Source organism: Arvicanthis niloticus, chromosome 5 (assembly GCF_011762505.2).
Source record: "Arvicanthis niloticus isolate mArvNil1 chromosome 5, mArvNil1.pat.X, whole genome shotgun sequence".
Classification (NCBI taxonomy): Eukaryota; Metazoa; Chordata; class Mammalia; order Rodentia; family Muridae; genus Arvicanthis; species Arvicanthis niloticus.
This window is the reverse complement of record NC_047662.1, coordinates 24185157-24207446: the sequence shown is the minus strand read 5'-3', so window position 1 is coordinate 24207446 and position 22290 is coordinate 24185157. Positions and strand designations below refer to the sequence as shown.

Sequence of the window (22290 nt, the reverse complement as noted above, 5' to 3'; positions counted from 1 at the left end):
TCTCTTTCTGCCTTCACCTCCTCAGGATGTGCATGCTGGTACATTCACACAGGTGAAAGCCACAGGTCAACTTTCAGACTTTCTCACCTACTCTTTGAGACAGTCTCCCATTGAACCTGGAGCTCATCTGTTGAGCAAGGGTTCCGACTGTAAGCTTCGTGATCTTGCTCCATCTCCCCAGCACTGGGCACTACCATGCTAGCTTGTTCATGGTGTTGGGGTAGATCTGAATCAGGTGCTCGTGTATCTAGCAAACACTTTTTCAACTGAGCCATCTCCCTAGCCTTTTTAAATTTTTCACCTGATATTAGGAGAGGCGGGGCATGCACACCATGTGCATGTGGAGGCCAGAGGACAACTTGGAGGACTCAGTTCTCTGCTACTGTGGGTCGCAAGGGTCAAACGCAGGTGTCAGCCTTGCCAACAAGCAGCCTTACCCGATGAGTAGTTAGTTACCTTATATCCCTCTTGGGATCTTTGATCTCACTCTACCCTAGCTAACCTAGAACTTACTCTGTGGTCTTATTGGTCCATATCCCATATCTTATTTAATCCATGTTTACTAGTACTAAAGACACATGCCACAGCTTGGCTCAGAGTCTTTTGTTAAAGTGTGAATAAACTGTGCACCATTTGTTAATTTGCTGTTTGTATTGTGTGTGTGGTATGTGCATATATGTGTCTCAAAATTAAGGTAGAGACCAGTAAAGGACTTGAATAACATGCATTCATACAAACATGTTCATTCAGACACACAAACACACACACACACACACACGAAAGCACACATGCACTTGTACTATTTTTTTTTTTTTTTTTTCAAACTTTGGGAGATTTTTGAAGGGGATCCTTTTTTTGGTTTGGTTTGTTGGGTTTTTCCTTTTTAATTCAGGTGTTTAAACAGGCTGCTCTGTGACCTAGAGAGCCTCAAACTCTTGAGCTTGAGCAGTTGGCTTGGCTCAGCCTTTCAGAAAGTGAGGACATAGGTGCACATTGTTTATTCACACTGTAACAAAAGACTCTGAGCTAAGCTGTGGCACGGGTCTTTGGTACCAGTTACTTGGAAGGCTGAGACAATAGAAATCCTTGAGGCCAGGAGTTTGGGGCCCTGGGCAGCAGCAAGACCTTGTCTTTAGAGAGAGAGTCTGAAAATATTACTAAAATGTCTAGTTCCACCAGCCTTCTATTGTGTGAGAAACTGTGATCTCACTTCATGGGCTATTCTTGTTTCATAATGAAAGCACTGGAGATGTGAGATCAGGACACCTTGCAAAGTCGGGCATCAGCAGGCATGCTGCTTGAGTGCAGAGAATGGTTTATAAGCTTAGCTGAACACACTACGGTCCTCTTTCTTGAGCAAGCTGGAGGTAGACTTTGGGCATCATCATTTGTCCCTGATACTTATTTGTATATGGCTTATCTTTACATTTTACATACTGGTTTTGTTTGTTTAAGATTTATTTATTTTTATTTTATGTGTATAGGTGTATTGTCTGCATGTCTGTCTGTCTGCACCACTTGCATGTCTGATGCCTTTGGAGGCCAGAAGAGGGAGTCAGATCCTTTGGAACTGGCTGCCATATGGGTGCTAAGAATCATACTCAGGTCCTCTGAAAGAGCAGCCAGTGTTCTTAATCACTGAGCCGTCTCTGCAGCCCATCTTCTGTTTCTTTGAAAGTTTGTCAGACATGTGGCCTTGTAGACAGGCTTGACTGTTGAGTAATTTGCTGCTCTAGTTTGGGTGGGAAGGGGATAGCTTGGTGGATTTTGGTTTCAGATGGGGAAGAGCTGAACTGCCAAGCATTAGCAAGGCTCTAGTGTTTCCTGCTCTTCGGAAGCTGAGTAGAGGGGTGTGCTGTGAGTGCCCTGAGAATGGTGTTACTGATGGTGCCTTTTTTCTGCTTCAGCTTTGGGACATCCGGAAGAAAGCAGCTATCCAGACATTTCAGAACACATACCAGGTGTTAGCGGTGACCTTCAATGACACAAGCGATCAGATTATCTCTGGTGGAATAGACAATGATATCAAGGTATATTTGTTTATATTTATCTTTTACCTATATATCAGAAGGTAGTCTTTTTTAAATGTTGAGATTGCAGGGGCCTGGCACTTAATGCCAACTAAAAGGAAGAAAGTGACTTGAAGTTTACTTTCTTTTTGTCCTGTTCTAATCCCAAGTAAAGGTTACATGTAATAAGTAAATGCTACCAAGGGTCAAGTGATTGATAGGAAGTGTGAAATCCTGATGGGAAGTGTGAAATCCTTGGGTAGAGGGGAACTGTGAAAAACACAAGTGTATGGCCAGGCCCTGTGGCACACTCATTCCTTTAACATCAGCACTCAGGAAGCAGAGGTAAATGGATCTCCATGAGTTCAAATTCAGCCTGGTCTATATAGTGAGTTCCAGGATACTTGGAATTACATAGAGAGACCTTGTCTCAAAAAAAAAAAAAAAAAAAAAAAGGAAGAAGAGAATACAGAGTGTATTCATTCCCTGACTAGACATTGTTTATTCATTTTAAATTACACTTTTTTTTTTTTTTTTTTTTTTTTTTGTTTTTTTTTTTTGTTTTTTTTGTTTTTCGAGACAGGGTTTCTCTGTATAGCCTTGGCTATCCTGGAACAGACCAGGCTGGCCTCGAACTCAAAAATCCACCTGCCTCTGCCTCCCAAGTGCTGGGATTAAAGGCGTGCGCCACCACTGCCCGGCACACTTAATTTTGTATGCAAAGGGCAGAGAACAATTTGTGGACACTTCTCTTCTGCCCTGTGGGTCCTAGGGATAAAACTCAAACTGTCAGATGTGGTAGCAGGTGCCTTGCCTGCTGAGCCATCTCACCCCACTGAAGACTTTGAAAATTGTTTTGAGCTCTCTGGTCTAATGACAGAGGGCGTAGTCTGTGACTGTCTCCCCTCATCCTTTAGTGTGGCTCTCTTTGACACTGTGGAAAGGACGTTTCCTAAGCTTGTCCAAGAAGAGACAACTTAAAAGGCGTTGGAGAAAGGCCACGAAGCAGTTGCAGTACCACACAGGCTTACAAGCAGTTGTCTTGGATTCTAGCCCCAGTCCCACCATTTTCTAGTGTTGAGATTGTCACCTGGTCTTCAGCTTCTTTAAGCCTCAGTTTTCTTGGTGAACAGTGTCGATGACCCAGTGTCCCCCATGGGGTTGTGAGGTTCAGCAGAGTCCTAGATGTGGCAAGTGCCAGTTGACAAGCAATTCTGGGGCTACACTTGCTGTCTGCCGCTGCCTGTTTGGAATCTGTGAGGAGCTTGGAGACTATCTTGTCCCCTCATCCCTGTCTCCTTTGCCCACACACGCATCTTATATAGCCCGAGCTGCGGGTCTAAGTCAAGCTTTCAGTGTAGCTGAGGGTGACTTTCCTGCTCCTCCTAGTAGAGACAGCGATGGTGGAATGCTGAGAAAAAAATAAATGGTTGGAGCTGCAGTTGAGAGGGTAGAATACTTCCATGGCATGCACAAAGCCCTGAACTCTATCTCTGGCCTCAAGTAAAATTGCAGAAATGAGGCCTGCCAGTAATCCAAGCTTTTGGGAGGTGGACACAAGATCAGAGGTCATCCTTCAACATGGTGTTGCTGTCTCCCTGTGGATTATACCTTCACAACAATACTTCATGAAGAAGTAGATTGTGGTGGTGATGGTGCAGGTGATGATGATGACATGGTCTGTAGTATGTGAAGAGTAGACAGATAGACAGAGACAGAACCCAGAGTTTCTACCCACAGTCATACTGAAATTTATAAAAAGCACCTGGAAGAGTTTTCAGTACCATTTAAGTTCTTCCTTCCCTTTCATTCTTCAATTCCTTGTCCTCTGATTGTCTCTAATAGCATGACCCCTGCTACTGTGGGTCTATAGCAGCAGTTCTTTGCAAGGTCACCTGTGACAGTTAATGCTGTCCCCTCGGCAGGAAGGTCTAGAATCTCCTGGGAGACGAGTCTCTGGGCATGCCTGTGAGGGACTGCTACTGATCACTGTGATGTGGGGTGGGTACCATTCCCTAGGTCTTGGACAGCACATAAAGAAGCTAGCTGAGCACCAGTGTTCCTTGCTCTCTGCTTCCTGACTGCAGAGAGGGTGTGACCAGTTAACGCATGCTCCTTGGACCAGAACTCCTCACTGGGAGTGTACCCTCGGGCCATGAGCCAGATTAATTAACCCTTCTGTAAATTGCTTTTGTCCAGTTCGTTTTACCAAGCAGCAGGGAAGTAGCTAAGATATGACCTGCCAACCACTCCAGAGGCAGGGGACCTAAATTCATTTCCTAGTGGCCATGTAGTAAAAGGAGAGAACTGACTCCTGCAAGCTGTCCTCTCTCCTCCACAACTGTGGGTGCACTCTCCAAATATATAAATACATACATGTGGAAAGATACATGTGATACTAATTTAGTATGTACTTATTTTATGTTAATGTTTGGGCTGGAAAGATGGCTCAGCGGTTAAGAGCCCTGGCTGGTCTTCCAGAGGTCCCTAGTTCAATTCCCAGCAACCACATGGTGGCTCACAACCCTCTGTAATGAGATCCAATGCCCTCTTCTGGCCTGCAGGTGTACATGCAGCAGAGTGCAATTTAAAAGATGTTAATGCTTGCATAGATGGTGGCTCACATCTGTACCCTGTAGTGCTAGAGTAGGGAGGCTAAAGGATCACAAGCTTGACAGCAGCCTGGCCAACATAATAAGACCTTATCTCCAGAAGAGAGCACTTGCTGTCCTTCCAGAGGACTGGGTTCAGTTCCCAGCACCCACATGGCAGCTCTCAACTGTCTATAACTCCAGTTCCAGGGGATCTGACACCCTCACACAGACAAGCACGTAGGTAAAACACTAATGGATATAAAATAAAAATAAACTACAAATAACCAGAGTGTAGGACAGTTTCCATCCCCAAAACGTTTACAGTGTACCCTTTTTGCCGTGGCCTATCCTAGTGTCTATCAGCCGCTGTGTCTGTTCTGTACTTCCTTTTCCAGAATATATGGGGCATATGAGTGTGTACTTTTGTGGGGACTGGCTTCTTTTAAAGTTAAGCTACAAGAACTTGATTCTCGGGGCTGGAGAGTTGGCTCAGTGGTTAAGAGCACTGACTGCTCTTCCAGAGGTCCTGAGTTCAATCCCAGCAACCACATGGTGGCTCACAACCATCTCTAATGGGATCCGATGCTCTCTTTCTGGTGTGTTTGAGGACAGTGATAATGTACTCATATACATAAATAAAACCTTTTTTAAAAAATTTAAAAAAGAATTTGATACTCCTATCTGCACCACAGGGACAGACAGGCAAAAGAACAATCTTGTGTTGAGGTCTTCTGACCTCAAGCAACATGGCTGCTGCTGCTGCTGCTGCTGCTGCTGCTGCTGCTGCTGCTGCTGCTGCTGCTGCTGCTGCTGGTCTGTGAACCATAGTGTAGTCCTGAGGTCGGCCTGGTTCTTGTGTAGGAGTTTCCTATCTTCTGGGAAGACAGTATGTTACACCTTCTTGTAGGGAGGGTTCTCTACGGAGAATAAGTCCTAGCCATTGAATGTTAATATATGCCAGTTTTGCTCTGAAATTTGAACTTACCTCAGATAAGAAGAGTGTACAAATATAGTCTAAGAAGATTGCATTTAAATTTAGCTCTGGAGTCTAGAATATCCTTCCTGTGTTTCTGGAACGCGTCCTGATTCTCATGGCCATGCAGTCTGATCTTTCTAAGCTAAGTTTTCTGCTTTGGGGTTCACAGTAAATCTGTAGCTCCTAGCAAGTCCTCTGCCTCTGCTTCCTGACGCAGAGATTACGGTGTGTACCACCAGACCCTGCTTATTTTGTTTGGGAGTCAGGTTCTCAAACTGTCCTCCTCTGACCTACACCTTCTGAGTGCTGCCATTGTGGGCATATATTTAAACACTCGCGGTAGGTTGGTTTGCGCGTGCGTGCGTATGTACATCCTCAGGAGGCAGAAGAGGGTGTCTGATTCCTTGGAGCTAAGTTAGCCTGTAGTGTCCAGCCCCCAGTGTGTGTCCTGGAAAATGCATTGGGTGCTGTGGAGCAGTAAGTGCTCTTCACCGCTGAGCCGCCCTCCAGCCTGCTAGTCAGACTTTTTACATCACACGTGCATTACCCAACTGCTTTCTGGGAAAAAGTAAGTGCCTTGCTTTAGGGGATGTCAGTTATTTTATTCATTTAGAAAAATTACATGGCAGTATTAAATGAAGTTTTTTATCATACCAATGACCTTCACAAAATTGCCAATCTTTTTCCTTGTGACATCCAGGGAATTTCTGTTAATGTTTATTTTTACATATTTAATCGCCTATTATGTAAATATTTTTATATTTTGGCTTTAGAGTTATTTTTAGGAGCAGCTCAATAATATTTAGAGCCTGCTATGAACCAGGCATATGCAAAGCATTCTTATTGTAATCTTTAGAATGGAAGAGCACTTGCCTGGTCTGCATGAACTCCTAGGTTCAATCTCCAGCACCACAAACAATATAAAAGATAGACAGAAATGTACAGAAGATGTAATTCACTGGTAGCGCACAAAACCCCGGACTTGAATCTCAGCTATGAACAAACAGCAAAGGACCGACACCTACACATTCTTGTGTCTGTCTTCCAAAGGAGGCTCAGAGGGTTCTTTGCATAAATAAGCTTTTCCTGTTCTTTTCTAAATGTATGTTTGCACATACACATATGTATGCATTGCTTCTATATGCATGTATAGGACATAAGATGAAAAATCTTACACAGTGTGTTCCAGTTCCTTGTTACTGTATATAATTCTGGGCTTTGTGTTCACTCTGTCTCCTTGTCAGTTTTCCTGGGTGTTTGTTTTGAAACACCTGGCCTCAGGTACATTATATAGCTCAGAATATCTTTCTCCTGATCCTTCTGTCTCTCCCCACAAGGGATGCTCTTGGCTTGAGGGAAGTGGAGAGGGTTTGAAATGGTCTCATGGCCAAGTTAGTCTGGGACTGTGTTGTTCAAACTGGCTTCAAATTCAAAATCCTTCTTTTTCTGTTTGCTGAGTGCTGGAATTATACATATACCACTAAGCCTGGCATCTGGTTTTATGTAGGTTTTTTTCTCATTTCTTAGATTTTTAAATTTTAAGTGATGTGTTTTGTGCACACACATCAAGTACCAGGAGAGGGCACTGAATCCCCCTTGGAACGATAATTACAGACATTGACCCACTGTGTTGGTGTTGGAAACCAAACCCAAATCCTCCACAAGAGCAGCAGACACCTGACCCTCTGAGCCGCCTCTACAGACTCTATTTGTTTGGTCTGTTTGTTGCTGTTTCTAAGGCAAGGTCTCCATGTAGCCCTGTTTGTCTTGTATTGGCTATGTAGACCAGGCTGGCCTTGAGCTCACAGAGATCTGCCTATCTCTGCCTCCCAGGTGCTGGGTTTAGAGTCATGAGCCACCGTGTCCCAGCTTCTCTGCTGTTTTTCTCATTCCTTTTCTTTTCTAGGACAGTGTGTATGTTGTTCTGGCTGTCCTAGTACTTACTATGTAGACCAGGCTGGCCTCAACATCACAGAGCTGGGATTAAAGGTGTCTGCCACTGTACCTGGCCATTGTCTGCTGATTTTCATTTTGAATCCTGAATGCAGTTTTGCATTTTTACAGGTCTGGGACCTACGCCAGAACAAGTTAACCTACACCATGAGAGGCCATGCAGACTCCGTAACTGGCTTGAGCTTGAGTTCTGAAGGATCTTATCTCCTGTCCAATGCAATGGACAACACCGGTAACTTTGGGAAGCAGCTGTTCTGGGGCTGGCATCCGTTGACCCTAAAGTCTGGCTGGGGGCATTTAGGATTAATAACACGCACTGGGAAGCGGTGGTGGTGCTGCGGAGCTGTTAAGTTACCTGTTGTCAGACATGACTACTGGAGTGTGAGCCTGGGACTCACGGGATAAAAGGACAGAGTCACTCCCACAAATTTGTCCTTTGACCTTCATAGACATGCATACCTCCTCGTTGGTTTGCGAGCTCTCCCTCACATATGCACACACTAAAAAAAAAAAAAAAAAATCTTCAAAAATATTTTCATTGGGAGTTTGGGAAGATACCAGTGGTAGGGTGCCTAGCATGCACACACCCCTGGGCTCTCCAGCCACACAGGAGGACTGGAGGGAAAGGGTGCTGACAGAGCTGCCTGTCAGCTAGGAGACCATTTACATGAGTTGATCTGGAGTCCAGGGTTCTAAGACCAGGATTTAGAAGTCTCACCCTAAGTCTCATGTGCAGTGTAAGCAGTTTTACACACGGCATCTCCTCTGCTCAGGTGTCCTAAACAGGTAGTCAGAGGGCTACGCTTTCCCTTTCAGCTCTGAGACTGTGAATCCTAACTTGATACTAGAAACTTTGTCTGATTATCGGAAAGGAATGAGCGATTGTTTGCTGTCCAGTTGAAAGCTTTCTTCTGTACTCTTTTCTGGCAAGTGTCTTCCCTCAGTAGCGTTGGTATGAGACAGAGTCGTCAGGAAAACATCTCACTGTTCTGGCTTTCCCAGCACCTTCTCCTACCCTCTCCTGCTTGTCACTGAGTCATGGAGTGGGAGGATGGGCTAGCTGTAGTGAGATGGACAGTGCCACTGGAGACAGAAGCCGTTGCTGTGCAGACCATAGGCTGTGGAGACTAAAGCACTACTGGTGCTTGGTGTGTAGCAGATGCTCAATAAATGTGTGTTGGCTGGATGTACATCTTTGCTTCCTGATCATAGTCTCATGTCAGTAGCAAACTTTGATGTGTATCTGCCCTTGCTGTATAATGGCTCTCGCTGCTGTCCACGGTACATGGTTGCATGTGATCTTCGTCTCGGTGGATTTACCTTTACTAGCCTAGCATTTTGAAAGTAAGGAACACGAAGCTTTCCCTACATAGCTGTTAAAATAAAAAGAATTGCTTGTTATTGTTATCCTTTAAATGGGCTTATTTTTTAAAAGCTCAAAGTTAACTTCAGCTACATACATAGTCAAGGTTATCCAGGGCTACATGAGACTGTATCCAAAAAAAAAAAAAGCAAATTCTGGTGTTTTATTGGTGGTGTTTTTCTTAATTTTGGAGAGCAGCAAGCCAAGATGTATTCTTACTTTACTGACACTTACTGGCATTGCCCATATTTCGATACAAGATTCAGAATTAGATTCAGAGTTCATGTTTTCTAAGGCAGGAGTATGTGGCAGAGCACTTGCCTAGTACATGCGGGGCCCTGGGGATGGGGGACAGTGTTCATGTGTCCTCAGGGTGGGAGATAGTGTTCTGAGTCCTGGGGATGAGGACAGTGTCATGCCCTAGTTCTCACTCTGGTGGCTCCTGTCAGAGTGCCCATCAAGTGAAAGTGAAGGTGAAGTCCTGACCTGCATCCCAGCAGTCAGTGGAGGCTAGAGAGATGACTCAGTCAGTAGCGTGCCTGCTGTCCAAACATGAGGACCTGAGTTCAGACATCTGTAACTCCAGCTGCAAAGGGCTCCCTGGGGCTCCCTGGCCAGCCAGTCTAGAGCTCGGAGTGTTTTAGGCTCAGTGAACCCTGTTTCAGAAAATCAGGTAGAAGCTGAGTGTGATGGTTCTCCTTTAACCTCAGCACTTGGGAAGCAGAGTCTCTGAGTTTAAGGTTCGCCTCATTGATCTACATAAAGCAATGCTACAACCCTTTAATACAGTTCCAAGTGCTGTGGTGACCCCCAGCCATAAGGGTATTTTTGATGCTACTTCAGAACTGCAATTCTGCTACTGTTTATGAATAGAAATGTAAATATTTTTGGAGATAGAGTTTTGTCAAAGGTGTCCAGACCCACAGGTTGAGAACCACTAACAGCGTTCCAGGCCAGGGAAGGCTGCAGAATGAGATCCTGTCTCAGAGAGAGGGGGTAGGGGGAGAGTCTAGCCTCTGGTATCTTCACACATGAATGTATACTTAAGCAGGTACTCACACTGTATACCCAAAAATATTTTTCCCTTTATTCAATGTATACAAATGTTTGCCCTCATGTGTTTATGTGCACCCATGTATGTGCCTGATGCCCTTAGAGGTCAGAAGGGGGCACTGGACCTCCTGGAACTGAGTTACAGGCCGATGGTTACAAGTCACCACATGTGTGCTGGGAACTGGACTCAGGTCCTCTGCAAGAACAACACGTGTTCTTGAGCACCAGGCTGTCTCTTTAGCCCCAGAACTTTTTTTTTTTTTTTAACATTAAAAAAATTGGTTGCCATACTGAAGCTTTGCTGGATATAACTCTAAACTGTCAGAGAAATCATTTGTGAAATATTTGATTTTGGGTGGTTTTAGATCCAGGCAGACCTTAAAGTCAAATTTACATTGAACCTCCTGCCTCACTCCCTACCCACAAAAATGATGTGTGGGTGGGTGGGGGGGGGTGTGGGGGGATGGGTGTGACAGACAGACAGAAAGATCTAACTCTGTGTGTGTGTGTGTGTGTGTGTGTGTGTGTGAGACAGACAGAAAGATCTGTGTGTGTGTGTGTGTGTGTGTGTGTGTGTGTGTGTGTGTGTGTGTGTGAGACAGACAGAAAGATCTAACTATATTCTGTTGCAAATCCCCCATCTCTCCCTCCTACTTCCTCAGCTCTCTGTGTCCTTATCTTAAGGAGAAGGGTGGTCATGGTGGCCGCAGCTTTAGTGTAGGTTATTCCCACTGGGAGAAGGAAGGAGTCTTCACACTGTATCATGCCAGACCTCCTCCCCAGAGACAGTATTTGTAACTGATGTGAAAGCTACTGCCTCTAGGTGTGTCTGTTGCTTGACTGGTTTGGATTTGCTTCGTAGTGCGTGTCTGGGATGTCCGGCCATTTGCTCCCAAAGAGAGATGTGTGAAGATATTTCAAGGAAATGTCCACAACTTTGAAAAGGTGAGTAGGGCTTGCCACGGGGGGTTGGTTTTACTGTGCGTTTGATCTGAAGAAACATTTAAAGTGATGTCAGAATAGAATTGTTAACTCACTAAGAATGAGTTAAGTCTGGAAACCATTCTTCATCAAAGCTGCCCTCTTGCCTCAGCTTCCAATGTGCTCAGATTACAGGAGCCCATGCGTGGCTCACAGCTCTTCTTGCCAGAAGTAAAATTAGTACCGTATATTAGAGAAGACAATCTCACAGGTAGCCAGTGCTTGGGCCCATTCTAATTCCTAGACTTCTGACTTCAGTACCTCCCTGACAAGACATAATACCCAGACACCAGCTGTTAGAGCCCTGGGTCTGTGTCTGTTCTCCTTATATCATGATGGCTCGTGCAGGAGCGTTTTCTCCAACCTTCAAGTGTCCCAGGCAGCTTTTCTGTCTAGAGCTTATTGAGAGATATCAGCGGTTCATTTCCTTTCTGCGAGCTTACTGATAATACTTTACTTTATAAGTAAATTTTATTTCTGGTGGGTTTGGTGGGTTTGTTGTTGTTTGTTTGTTCTTTAAGATAAACAGCAAAGAAAAATTAAAACAAGATAATTTTTTAAAATATTTTAATAGATTCGAGGTAGGTAGAGCTAAGGGAGCCTTCATTTAAAGACAGAACAAATTTTGTCGCCAGGTTTGTTTTTAATAACTAGGTTAAGTACCTCTGCATCATGTGTTATACAATTACAAAACAGACTGGAGAGCTGCCCCAGCAGTGAAAAGCACTGGCTGCCCTTGCAGAGGACCAGAGCTTGATTCCTGGTAACCACAGAGCAGCTCACAATTGTCTTTAACTCCAGTCCCGGGGATGTGATGCCTGTTTCTGGCCTCCTCAGTCACCAGGCACTCATGTGGTACCCAAACATACTTGTAGACAAATCACCTAAATAATACACTTAGATTAATAATAAATAAGGTAAGCCAGGTTATGGTGGCATATGCTTTTATTCCCCATACTCAGGCGGCAGAGGCAGGCATATCTTTATGAGTTCAAGGCCAGCTTGGTTCACAAAGTGAGTTCTAGGACAGTCAGGGATGTTGTTATACAGAAAATCCCTGTCTAGAGAAACAAGTAAGTAAATAATAACGTTTTTAGAAATAAGATAAATATTTAAAGAAAGATAAATGAAATTACAAAGCGTGCTTTTTGAGCAGGAGTGCACTGGCTGGTGACAGTCTGGGAGATGCTCAAAGCCGAGGAGGAAGTTAAGTCAGCTGGCTCCTAGCATAGCTAGAGAAGCTTGGCAGATTAACTGTTCATGGACTTTCCTTTATTACAGAACCTCCTGAGATGTTCCTGGTCACCAGACGGAAGCAAGATAGCAGCTGGCTCAGCAGACAGGTAAGGATTCCTGGTGTAAGGTGGAGGATGGTGTAGCTATACAGGTCAGGCATCTAATGCCTGAGTGTGAAGACAGCAGTGGTACAGCTACCCACATGACTGAGGGGCTCAGAGATGAAGCCATGTGAAGATGAAGAGTTCTAACCCACATTGGAAAAATGTTGACTTTTCTGTTTGTTTTTAGGCCTAGAGAGTCGACAGTGTGTTTATATCTGTTGGAGACTCGTAATCTGCCCAGTGCCTCTGTCTTCTCCTTCACATCATCTGATACATTAGAGGCCGTCCTCTCCGGCCATCCCAGTCCTGCATTCTCCTTTAGGGTCTCATGCCTTCCTCTCTGCTCTTCCCAGTAACCACTCTGCTACTTCTCTGAGCTGTCCATGGCACTCTTCCTTTAGCAAGACACATTGTTCTTTGCTTCATATGGCTAACTTTTATTAGTATTTTCCCTGCTTACATTTAGACAGACATGTTGGGACATCCCTGTGAATGTCTCTCACCGTCAGAGGCAATCTCTTGACATCCTCTGTAAACTCAGGGTACTGCTAGTAGGTGCTTGAATTCCTAGGTCAGAGGTGACAATCAAATTCCACCCTTGTGTCAACCCAACATTTGGTCATAGCTGCCAATGTGAAAGATGATTCAGAGCCAGATCCAGGCTCAGTGGAAAATGCCAGAGTCGCTGAGAGAAGCAGGCTGGTAGCTTCCATCTCTGCCAAGTTACTAGGCTTTCCTGAGTGTGAACTTAGAGTGACTCAAGGCCATATGTGTGAATGGAAAACAGAGAGCAGAATCAGATACAAGTAGGTTTTGGTGTCTGGTGCTGTGGACTTGGGAGGAAGTCAGATGGAGTAGGGATTCTGGTGCCAAGGACAGAGGACTTGTGCATGTCCTGGAGGTTCGGTGTAGAGGCCTGTAAGCAGGGCTCTTCCCCAGCTCATAGCTTCCAGCACAGCTCTGGTTCCCTTAGAAATGTTTTTTGAGCAAGCGTGCGGTGGTGTATGGCTTTGGCGCCCGCCACCAGAAGGCGGACGTGCCCAACTTTACGAGTTCGAGTTCGAATTCCGCCCCGGTCTCCCCATGTGACTCTCAGCGTGTCTCATTGGGGGGGTAAAAAAAAGAAAGAAATGTTTTTTGGTTTAGTTTTATTCCAAACAAGGTCTCATTATGCATCTCTGGCTGTCTTCAAACTCGCTGTGTAGACTAAGCTGGCCTTGAACTCAGAGCAGGAGTGTGCTAACATGCCCAGCTCACATCTTCTGATTTATAATGTCCTCTTGCTCCTCTTCCTCTGCACCAATCCTTACAGGAGAATGCATGGCTTAGTCAGAAGGAAAGTCTGCCTCTGCTGGGCTTGGCTGGATTTCACAGGCCACCCTGATAGCCTAGAGTCAGCAGTCAGTTCTGTTATATAAGTACCCTGGTTTCTACTAAATGGTGACCTGCCCAAGTTTTTTTTGGGGGGGGGGGCGGAGGGGGACAAGGAACCCCTTTAAGTTTCACATGTAATTGGCAGCCATGAGGAGTGAGCCTTGAAGTATAAACCCTTGGAGATCTAGGTTTCTGCTGGTTTCTTCGAACTTGAGAGATAATATCCAACTCAGAAAACCACTTTCCAGCTGTGCCTGGGTCTGGTAGGATTCCCTTCTGCTTACAGTTCACTTCCTCCTGTGCACTCTAACCCACTGCCACCCTGTTACAGGCACCAGCCAGAGGGCCAAGAGGATTCAGGTCAGCCACATGACTTGATGTGGTTCCGGCTGTATGGCACATTTACTCATGAGAGCAATGGCAATCATTAGTTCTATGTGCCAGACACTGTGCGTATGTTCTCGTTTTTCTCAGAAAGCTAGAACCTTTTTTCTCCATTATTATAATGGAAGAAAGAGGCAGTGGTCTGTCCTGGCCAGTGAGTCAGTGCTGCAGAGCTTGCTCCCGTTTTTCTGACTCCAGTGCTGTCAGTCTTCCACTGAGCACCAATTGAGAGGCAGGGTGGGGTCTGCCTCTTGTCTAGACCATTTAGGTCTTATGTAGTCCAGCGTGGCCTTTAAATTCCTTGTCTCATAGCCTGCTCCGACCAAGTGCTGGGTTTATGGGCATATACCAGTATGCCCAACTATTCCAAATCTGTTACCCAGTTACTCTGGAGCCCACACTGTAAGGGCATAGGATATAATTAACTCCTGTCTATTTGCTGAGTATAGAGGGGTTTAGAAAATCTCACAGTATATCGTAAAGTGGCCTCAAACCTCTTCCTCCTAGCTAAATAAATCCTCCTGGCTTTCCTCTTCTCAGTGCTGGGATTGCAGGTATGATCTGTAATTTCAGAATTCTGTAAATAGCATAATTAGTCATGGGCGATATCAGTTTTGTTAGGGGTTGGTTGGTTGGTTGGTTGGTTGGTTGGTTGTTTTTTTTTTGAGACAGGGTTTCTCTGCGTAGCCCTGGCTGTCCTGGAATGAATTCTGTACACCAGGCTGGCCTCAGTTTCACAGAGATCCTAATGCTGGGATCAAAGGTGTGTGCCACTGCTGCCCAGCCTCAGTTTTGTTGGTTTGAAGCCTCCAGATATTCTCTATTTCGGTTGGTGTAGACCTAGTTTCTAAAGCCCAGAGCATAGTGCAGTAAACAAACATTTTCACTTTGCTTCCAGCCCACGTGCTCTGACCATCTTCTAAGGGATCTTCCTTTGTTTGTTGTGGCATCTTGCAGGTTTGTGTATGTGTGGGACACCACGAGCCGAAGGATCCTGTATAAGCTGCCTGGTCACGCTGGCTCCATCAATGAGGTAGCCTTCCACCCAGACGAGCCTATCAGTAAGTCCACATCCTCCCTGGCTGCTCCAGATGGGAAGTGACCTCTCTCCAGGACCTTGGGGGACAGAGGCAGGCAGGAGTCAGTTATGTGAATCTAGTGTTAACACTTGGGTTTTGAGGGTTTAGAAGGATTGAGGAGGAGCTGGGACAGGTGACCAAAAGAGAAGGCAATTGTCAGCATAAAGGAGACACCAGTACTATAGTAGCCTAGGGGTTGCTTTTTACATGAACACTCAGATGGAACTGGAAGTCTTTTAATTTTTCCAGACAGGGTTTCTTTGTGTAACCCTACCTGTCCTGGATCCCAGAGATCTGCCTGCCTCTGCCTCCCAAGTGCTGGGATTAAAGGCGTGTACCACCATTGCTAGGCCAGACTGAAAGTCTTTTTCTTCAACTGGGGTCTCACTATGTAGCCTTGGCTTAGCTGATTCTTACTATGTATCCCGTGCTGGCCTCACTTCAGGTAATCCTCCTACCTCAGTCTCCCAAATACTAGGCTCTTCAGATGTGAATCCAGCACTTAAACCACAGGAGGGGATCTCAGGAACAGTCAATATGAAGCAGTGTTACAGTTTATTAAAAATGAGCCTGGAGGGCTGGATAGATGGCTCAGCAGTTAAAAGCACTGGCTGCTCTTCCAGAGGTCCTGAGTTCAATTCCCAGCAACCACATGGTGCCTCACAACCACCATGTAATGGTAATGAGATTTGGTGCCTTCTTCTGGTATGTCTGAAGACAGAGTATACTTATATTGAATAAATAAGAGAATGAATGAATGAATGAATGAATGAGCGAGCCTGACTTATACACATGCCTCAGGAGGGTTGCTGCCATCTATGGGTCAGTCTCGGAATTACTGTCCCAGATGATGAGGGGGCATCAGTTTCTCACCTCAGAGAAGGCTGGCTAGACTGAGGCCTCTTGTTACCCCTCAGTTCAGTTCTCTCCATGTCTTAGTCTCTAGAAGTGGCAAGGACTGTAGTCAAGAATGGTTTATGGGGCTGGAGAGATGGCTCAGTGGTTAAGAGCACTGAGTGTTCTTCCAGAGGACCTGAGTTCAATTCCCAGCAACCACATGGTGGCTCACAACCATCTGTAATGGGATCCGATGCCCTCCTCTGGTGTGTCTGAAGACAGTAACAGTGCACTCATACATAAAATAAATAAAAATTAAAAAAAAAAAGAATTTATGGTTTATGAGTATTTAGATTAAAATTATAGTAAATTTGATTAGTTAGCTGAGCCAATTAAAGAAAGAAACTTTTAGCATTGTCCAGGACTTTGTATAAGAAGCACATTGATTGGGTGGGTGGGAACTTGTAATCCCGGCTCTGGGTGGGAAGAAGCAGGAGGATCTGGAGGTCTGAGGCTAGCCAGTCTACATAGCAAGTTCTAGATCAGCCTGGGCTGAATAAAGAGACTGTCTCAGACACCTTTGTCTAAGGAAACCACAGCCCCAAATAAACACATAGGAACACATAGGTGCCCACAGGTACGTGAGTGCGTGCGTGTATGTGTGTGTGTGTGTGTGTGTGCGTGCGTGCGTGCGTGCGTGCGTGCGTGCGTGTGTGCGTGGCTGGCACAGACATCAACGTTTTTCTTGGGTTTGACTTACAAGAGCATCAGGATTTGAGCCTGGTTGTTCCTATGTACACCCATCTTCACGGTTTCAAGAGGACCTGGATTGAAAAGCCGGGCTGTAATTTCCTGTGTGTAGTGTTTAGGAGAATTCACACTGAATCCAATTGCTCTTCTTTGTCATAATTGTCTCTTGACACAGGGCCCTCGAGCCCTGAGGATCCCGAGCCTTCATTGTCTCCTTGTTCTTTCTCTCTCAGTCCTCTCAGCATCCAGTGACAAGAGGCTGTACATGGGCGAGATCCAGTGAAGATGTGGAATGGAAGGCTCCCGGCTCTGTGACCTGAGGCTCAGACTCCATAATTAGCCAGAGTCCGATGGTGTCTGAGCTGACCTGCCCTCAGATGATCACTGCTAGCAAGCAGCTGGAGGTGATGGCCATATTCCAACAACCACTTGTACCCCATTCACCAGAACAACTATGGCCTCTGGTACCGACTGCCAGATTTCAGGGATTGGTTTCTTCTCTTTAAAAAATAAGATTCCTTCAGAAGGACAAACATTGGTTTGATATTTCCTGTTTTTTAATCTAGACTGGAGACAGGGAATGTCAATTGAAATTTGTTAGTTGGATTTGTTTTCTGCTTTATTTTTAAATTGAGTAAGTGGCTTGTATATTTCTTTCAGTGTTTGAGTCATTTTGTATTAAAAATCCAAACAGATACCTTTTTGCAAGAACCTTGTGACTTGCATTTATTGCTGTCTTTTCTCTGAGGCTTGACTACTGTAAGTCAGAACAAGCACTTGTCCAGGAGGTACAATTCGTTTACACACCAGCAGTGCGCCTTTGTGTGGAGCTCCTCTTTCTGTTTGTAGGATTCTTCACTCCTGTGAAAATGACATTCTTTAATTGTCAGGAGCAAATTCTTCTCTGTAACTAGAAGCAAAGCATCCCAAAAGTGATAAGTGAGGTCCAGAAGAACCTAGTTTTCATATGTTTGGACACATCTCTAACAAACAGGCCCTGTCTGCTCTGCCCCCTGCCCAAAGCACTTTTCTTAGTGGCATTCCTGTGCTCAGGGTCCTGGAGTAGACAGGAGTGTGGCAGCACCAGTCAATGCTCTCGGCCAGGATGCTGCTTCCAGAGCAGTGCACAGGGAGATGGTGTCTAATGACATTTTCTGGGGCTTTTTATGATCCTATTTTTCTAGTCTGACTTTCCTGCTCTGACAGATGTTGAGAAATGCTGTCATATGCGTTCTACTAGAAACTTCTGTCTCAAAGCAAAAAGTCTTCCTATCTGAGCATGTTTGGCTTTAGACTTTTAGCTTATGATCTTAAATAATACTTATGCTAAGTTACAGAGAGGTGCTACCCTGGGTTTAGAGCATAGCCGTTCAACAAACACCTATTATGTGACAGGCAAAGTCATCACTGCAGAGGACAGAGACGGCATCCTGTCCTTGTCACCATGAAAAGTGCACAAACCAGTAGAGAACACTGTCGAAAATAAACTGCTTTTTTTTTTTTTTAAGTGAGCACATGCCAGAGATTTATTTAACTTATTAATGAGGAAACCAGCGGTATGGGAGGCTCTCAGAGCAATTACTTGTAATACAGTGAATGAAGTTTGACTAAAGCACACTGGAAACACAGGGGGAAGCGAGTTATTGTGCCTGCGAGAGAACAAGAAAGCATCCTCAGTGCTGTGATTATGCTTGAATGGGCCAGAGGATATGAGGAGGGCTGTCTGAAAATAGACACAACCCTGAGGGTACGGTGGTGTACCTCAGTGTGACAGAGACAGGAAACAGCAAACAGAAGGAAGCCAAATCCCAGAGAACACAAACATCCAGTGCCTGCCTTCCGGTGCTTGCTCACTCCTGTAGATTGAGGGTTCCCAAGGTGTGTTCCACAGATACCGAGTTTAAAGATCCCATTGTCAAATACATTTGGGGAAGATGGGGTTAAACAGCATGGAACTTATTTCATTACTTTAAGCCTTTCCCATACAAAGGACTGTGTGCTGTAAGATCAGGCCAGACATGGAGCATGCCTGTAATCCCAACGCTTGGAACCAGGGGATGGGAGAATCAAGTTCAAGGTCATGTTCTGCGACATAGCTAGTTGGAGGCCAGCCTGAGTTTGGTCCCCAGAAACTGAATAAACATCCAGATGTAGTGGTGCAAGATGAGAACTGGAGACAGGGATTGTCGAGAAGCTCATAGGCCAGCTTGCCTGAAGCACCCACAGCATGACACAAGAGACCTTGCCTCAAAACAGTGGAAGAAAACCCATCAAGCAGAAACTCTGACATCACATCAGGCCTGAGCACTAATTAATTGCATATATGGCTATGATGACCTTCAGGAGAAATGTGGCCCCAAAAGGCATTCAGCCTTGTCTTTATGGCCCCACAGAAATCACAAGTAGCTTAAGACCCCCTTTTAAATGTAATGTTTAATCTATGTGTGTGTGTTTCTCTGTATGTGCACCATGTGCATGCAATATCCACAAAGGCCAGTAGAGGGCATTGGATCCCGGGAGCTGTAGTTAAAAGCAGTTGTGAACCACCTGATGTGTGTGCTAGGATCTGAACTCGGCAAGTGCTTCCAAGTTCCGAGACATCTCCAGCCCTGTAACCCTTTTTAACACCAGGTCCACATGCCTTAGTCCAGTCCCTTCTACTTATGTCATTGTGTGTTTATTAACATGCTATGTATGACTTGGCACATGTGAAGATCAGCGGGCAGCTTGGTGAAGTTGGTTCCCTCCACCTTGACATGGGTTCCATAGGTTAGACTTGGGTCACCAGGCTATGTGCAGGGATCGGGGTAGGGAGGAGAAGGGGTGGTGAGTACCTGGCAGATACATACATGCGTGGCAATCCCTTTACCTACTGAGACTTCTCACCAGCCCCTGACACTGCACTTCTAAAGGTCTCCCAGCCTCTTGAGAGTTGACTGGAGTGTGTAAGGCCTCGGAGACTGCAGGTGTTTCCTCTAACTTCAGCCCCTTCCCAGGAGCCATTAGCAGGAAATGGCAGTACCATTTAGGATTGAAGAGAACAGAAGACCTAGCCTGGGAATAAAGATTTAAACATAAAACATCTCCAGGGGGTGCAAATTGTCTCCTCACTTTGGGAGAGATAGATTACTCCTGAATGAGTAATGGCATCTCTGGCTTTCAGTTAATTTCCCTTTATGACTTCAGTCTCTAGCACTTAATACCATGGGCACTTAAAGAGCCAAACTTCTTTTTCACTGCCTGGTTTGTTGTAGGCTGAATTGTGGGGGAGGTGAGTTTTAAGTCATTGTTTCTAGCCACCCACCCACCCCACCCCACCCATCCCCACAACCCCAGTTCTATCCCTAATCCCCCTCAAACAACTCCTTTACAAATACTTCTTGAGATCCGCCCCCCTTCCCGACTGGTTGTACAGAGACAGTTGACCCTTTCAGGGAAGAGAAGTTAATCCTTGGGAATGTCAGTGGCCTCAGTCTGGGATGAGTCCCCTAAAGAGGGAGTTCCAGTCATCCTTTGTCCATGTAATCAGATGATAGGCAGAGATGCTGGCTGGTCCAGAACCAGCTGTCAGTTGCTTCTACACATTAAAACCACAGTATTTGCTAATCAATAGCCCCAGAAGCCTGAAGTTGCATGTGTGAGTGTGTGTGTCTGTGTGTATGTGCATGCACGTGCATGTGTATTTTCGTTTGGGGTGGGTTTTTTTCGAGACAGGGTTTCTCTGTGTAGCCCTAGCTGTCCTGGAACTCACTCTATAGAACAGACTGGCTTTGAACTCAGAGATCTGCCTGCTTCTGCTTCCTGAGTGCTGCCATTAAAGATGTGTGCACCACTTCAGTCTGGCCTGAGTCTGCTGCTTCTTCATGGCTCAAGATGGAGTGAAACCGAGGTAAATGTCTCAATAAACAGTTTGGGCTGTAGGAATTTAAGCCTTAGGGAGAAACTGTCAGAAACTTGGGCTGACAGGACTTTTAAGGGATTTGGGGTGGATTCACTGAGGTTATGGATGAGGTCCCGGGTTTGCAGTGAAAACCCAAAAACAAATCGAGAGCCTGAGACTAGGTATCTAATATCCCAGGGCAAAGTGTGCTGGGGAGAGGGGCGAGTTTAACATGGCAGCCTCTTTCTGTGTAAAGCACTCTGTTCTCAGCAGCTGTCTCCACCTACCCCTGCATAGTGTCCCTTCTCTGCAAGCATCCTGAGTGAACCCCTACCCTCTGCATTGAGCCCTGGGCTGTACCAGACTCCTAGGCTTCAGGGTATTTTGTTTTGTTTTTGTTGTTGTTGTTTTGTTTTGGTTTTGGTTTTTTTTCATTTCACTCTGAAGATCACCTAGACTTTGCTTAAACTTAGGTCAATTTTGTCCTCTAGGGAACATTTGAAGGTATTTAAAGATACCTGTGGATGTCTAGTAGGCAGGGACCAAGGATACATGAAGAATTTGCTGCTCCAGAAAGTCATTTGTGATGCTGTTGAGAAAACCTGCTTTAGAACAGTGATAGTAATTCATTCAGTCATTCATTTATTCTGTTTCAGTAGAGATGACTGAAGGCAGAGCTTCAGGCATGCCATAGAAATATTTTATAACCAAGGAGTTGCGATTCTCAGAGTGGGCTTTCCTGGGCCAGCAGCAGCAGTAGAAATGCACTGAACTTCTTAAAAATGCAAATTCTAAAGTCCAGGCCGGTGATGGCACACACCTGTCATCCCAGCATTCAAAGGTAGAGGCAGGCAGATAACTGTGAGTTTGAGGCCAGCCTGGTCTATATAGCACGACTTCCAGGACAGCCTGGGCTACCAAGAGAAACCTTGTCTCAAAAAAAAAAAAAAAACAAAAAACAAAAAAAACAAACAAACAAACAAAAAAAAACCAAAAACAAAAACAAAGAGAGGAAAGGAGGGAGGGAGGAATGAATGAACAGAGGTAGAGGAGAGAAGGGGGGGGTAGCAATCTGACAAGTCCTCTAAGTAGTTTGGTTTTTTTGGATTTTTTTTTTTTTTTTTTTTTGGTAGTGCTGCTGGGCTGAACCCCAACCTGCTATGCTAGGCAAACATTTAGCCATAATACACCTCCCAGCATGCATCCTGGTGCACCTGAGTCCCCTCCAGAAGCATGTGTCCAGAAAGCAAGCGCTGGTGCTTCTAACCCTTCCGAGGGACACTGCAGAGGCTTCTATTTACTCCCTCGCTATCCTTCGCTATCCACAGGCCTTTAAGGCTCAGCGCTGTGGCGTATTATCTCATGAGGCAACAAGTCCAAAGACGGGACTTTTAACCTAGCTGGATCCTTTCCAGTTACCACAGTGTGGACCTTAATGGCTTCTTCTCATCTTGAATGTACTCTGGAATCACCCAGGGAGCCTTTAAAAATCCCAAACTCAGGCTGTGCCCCCAAACAGCTAAACCTGAATTTTGGAGAAGGGCCTCAGGATAGCTCCTTAGGGGCTCTAAGGGGCAATCACAATTGAGAACACTGGTGCTGGCCATTCTGTAACTACACCACGGGGCAACATAAAGCCAGTCCCTCTCCATGCTCCTCTACATGCATGCAAAATACATACACACACACACACTCATGCACATATACAGACACAGAC

At 45.3% G+C, this 22290-nt stretch overlaps 1 protein-coding gene across 1 annotated transcript in view; it reads left to right on the top strand.

The window, feature by feature from the left end:
• The window catches only part of Snrnp40 (small nuclear ribonucleoprotein U5 subunit 40), a 31174-nt gene extending 13770 nt beyond the window's left edge, over positions 1-17404 (top strand). Inside the window, exons 5-10 of the mRNA XM_034503798.1 lie at positions 1908-2030; positions 7644-7764; positions 10811-10893; positions 12211-12272; positions 14985-15088; positions 16927-17404. Of these exons, the coding sequence (XP_034359689.1) occupies positions 1908-2030; positions 7644-7764; positions 10811-10893; positions 12211-12272; positions 14985-15088; positions 16927-16976 (543 nt within the window). The 3' untranslated portion in view covers positions 16977-17404. The remainder of the gene's footprint in view (positions 1-1907; positions 2031-7643; positions 7765-10810; positions 10894-12210; positions 12273-14984; positions 15089-16926) is intronic.
• The last annotated feature ends 4886 nt before the right edge of the window (positions 17405-22290 follow it).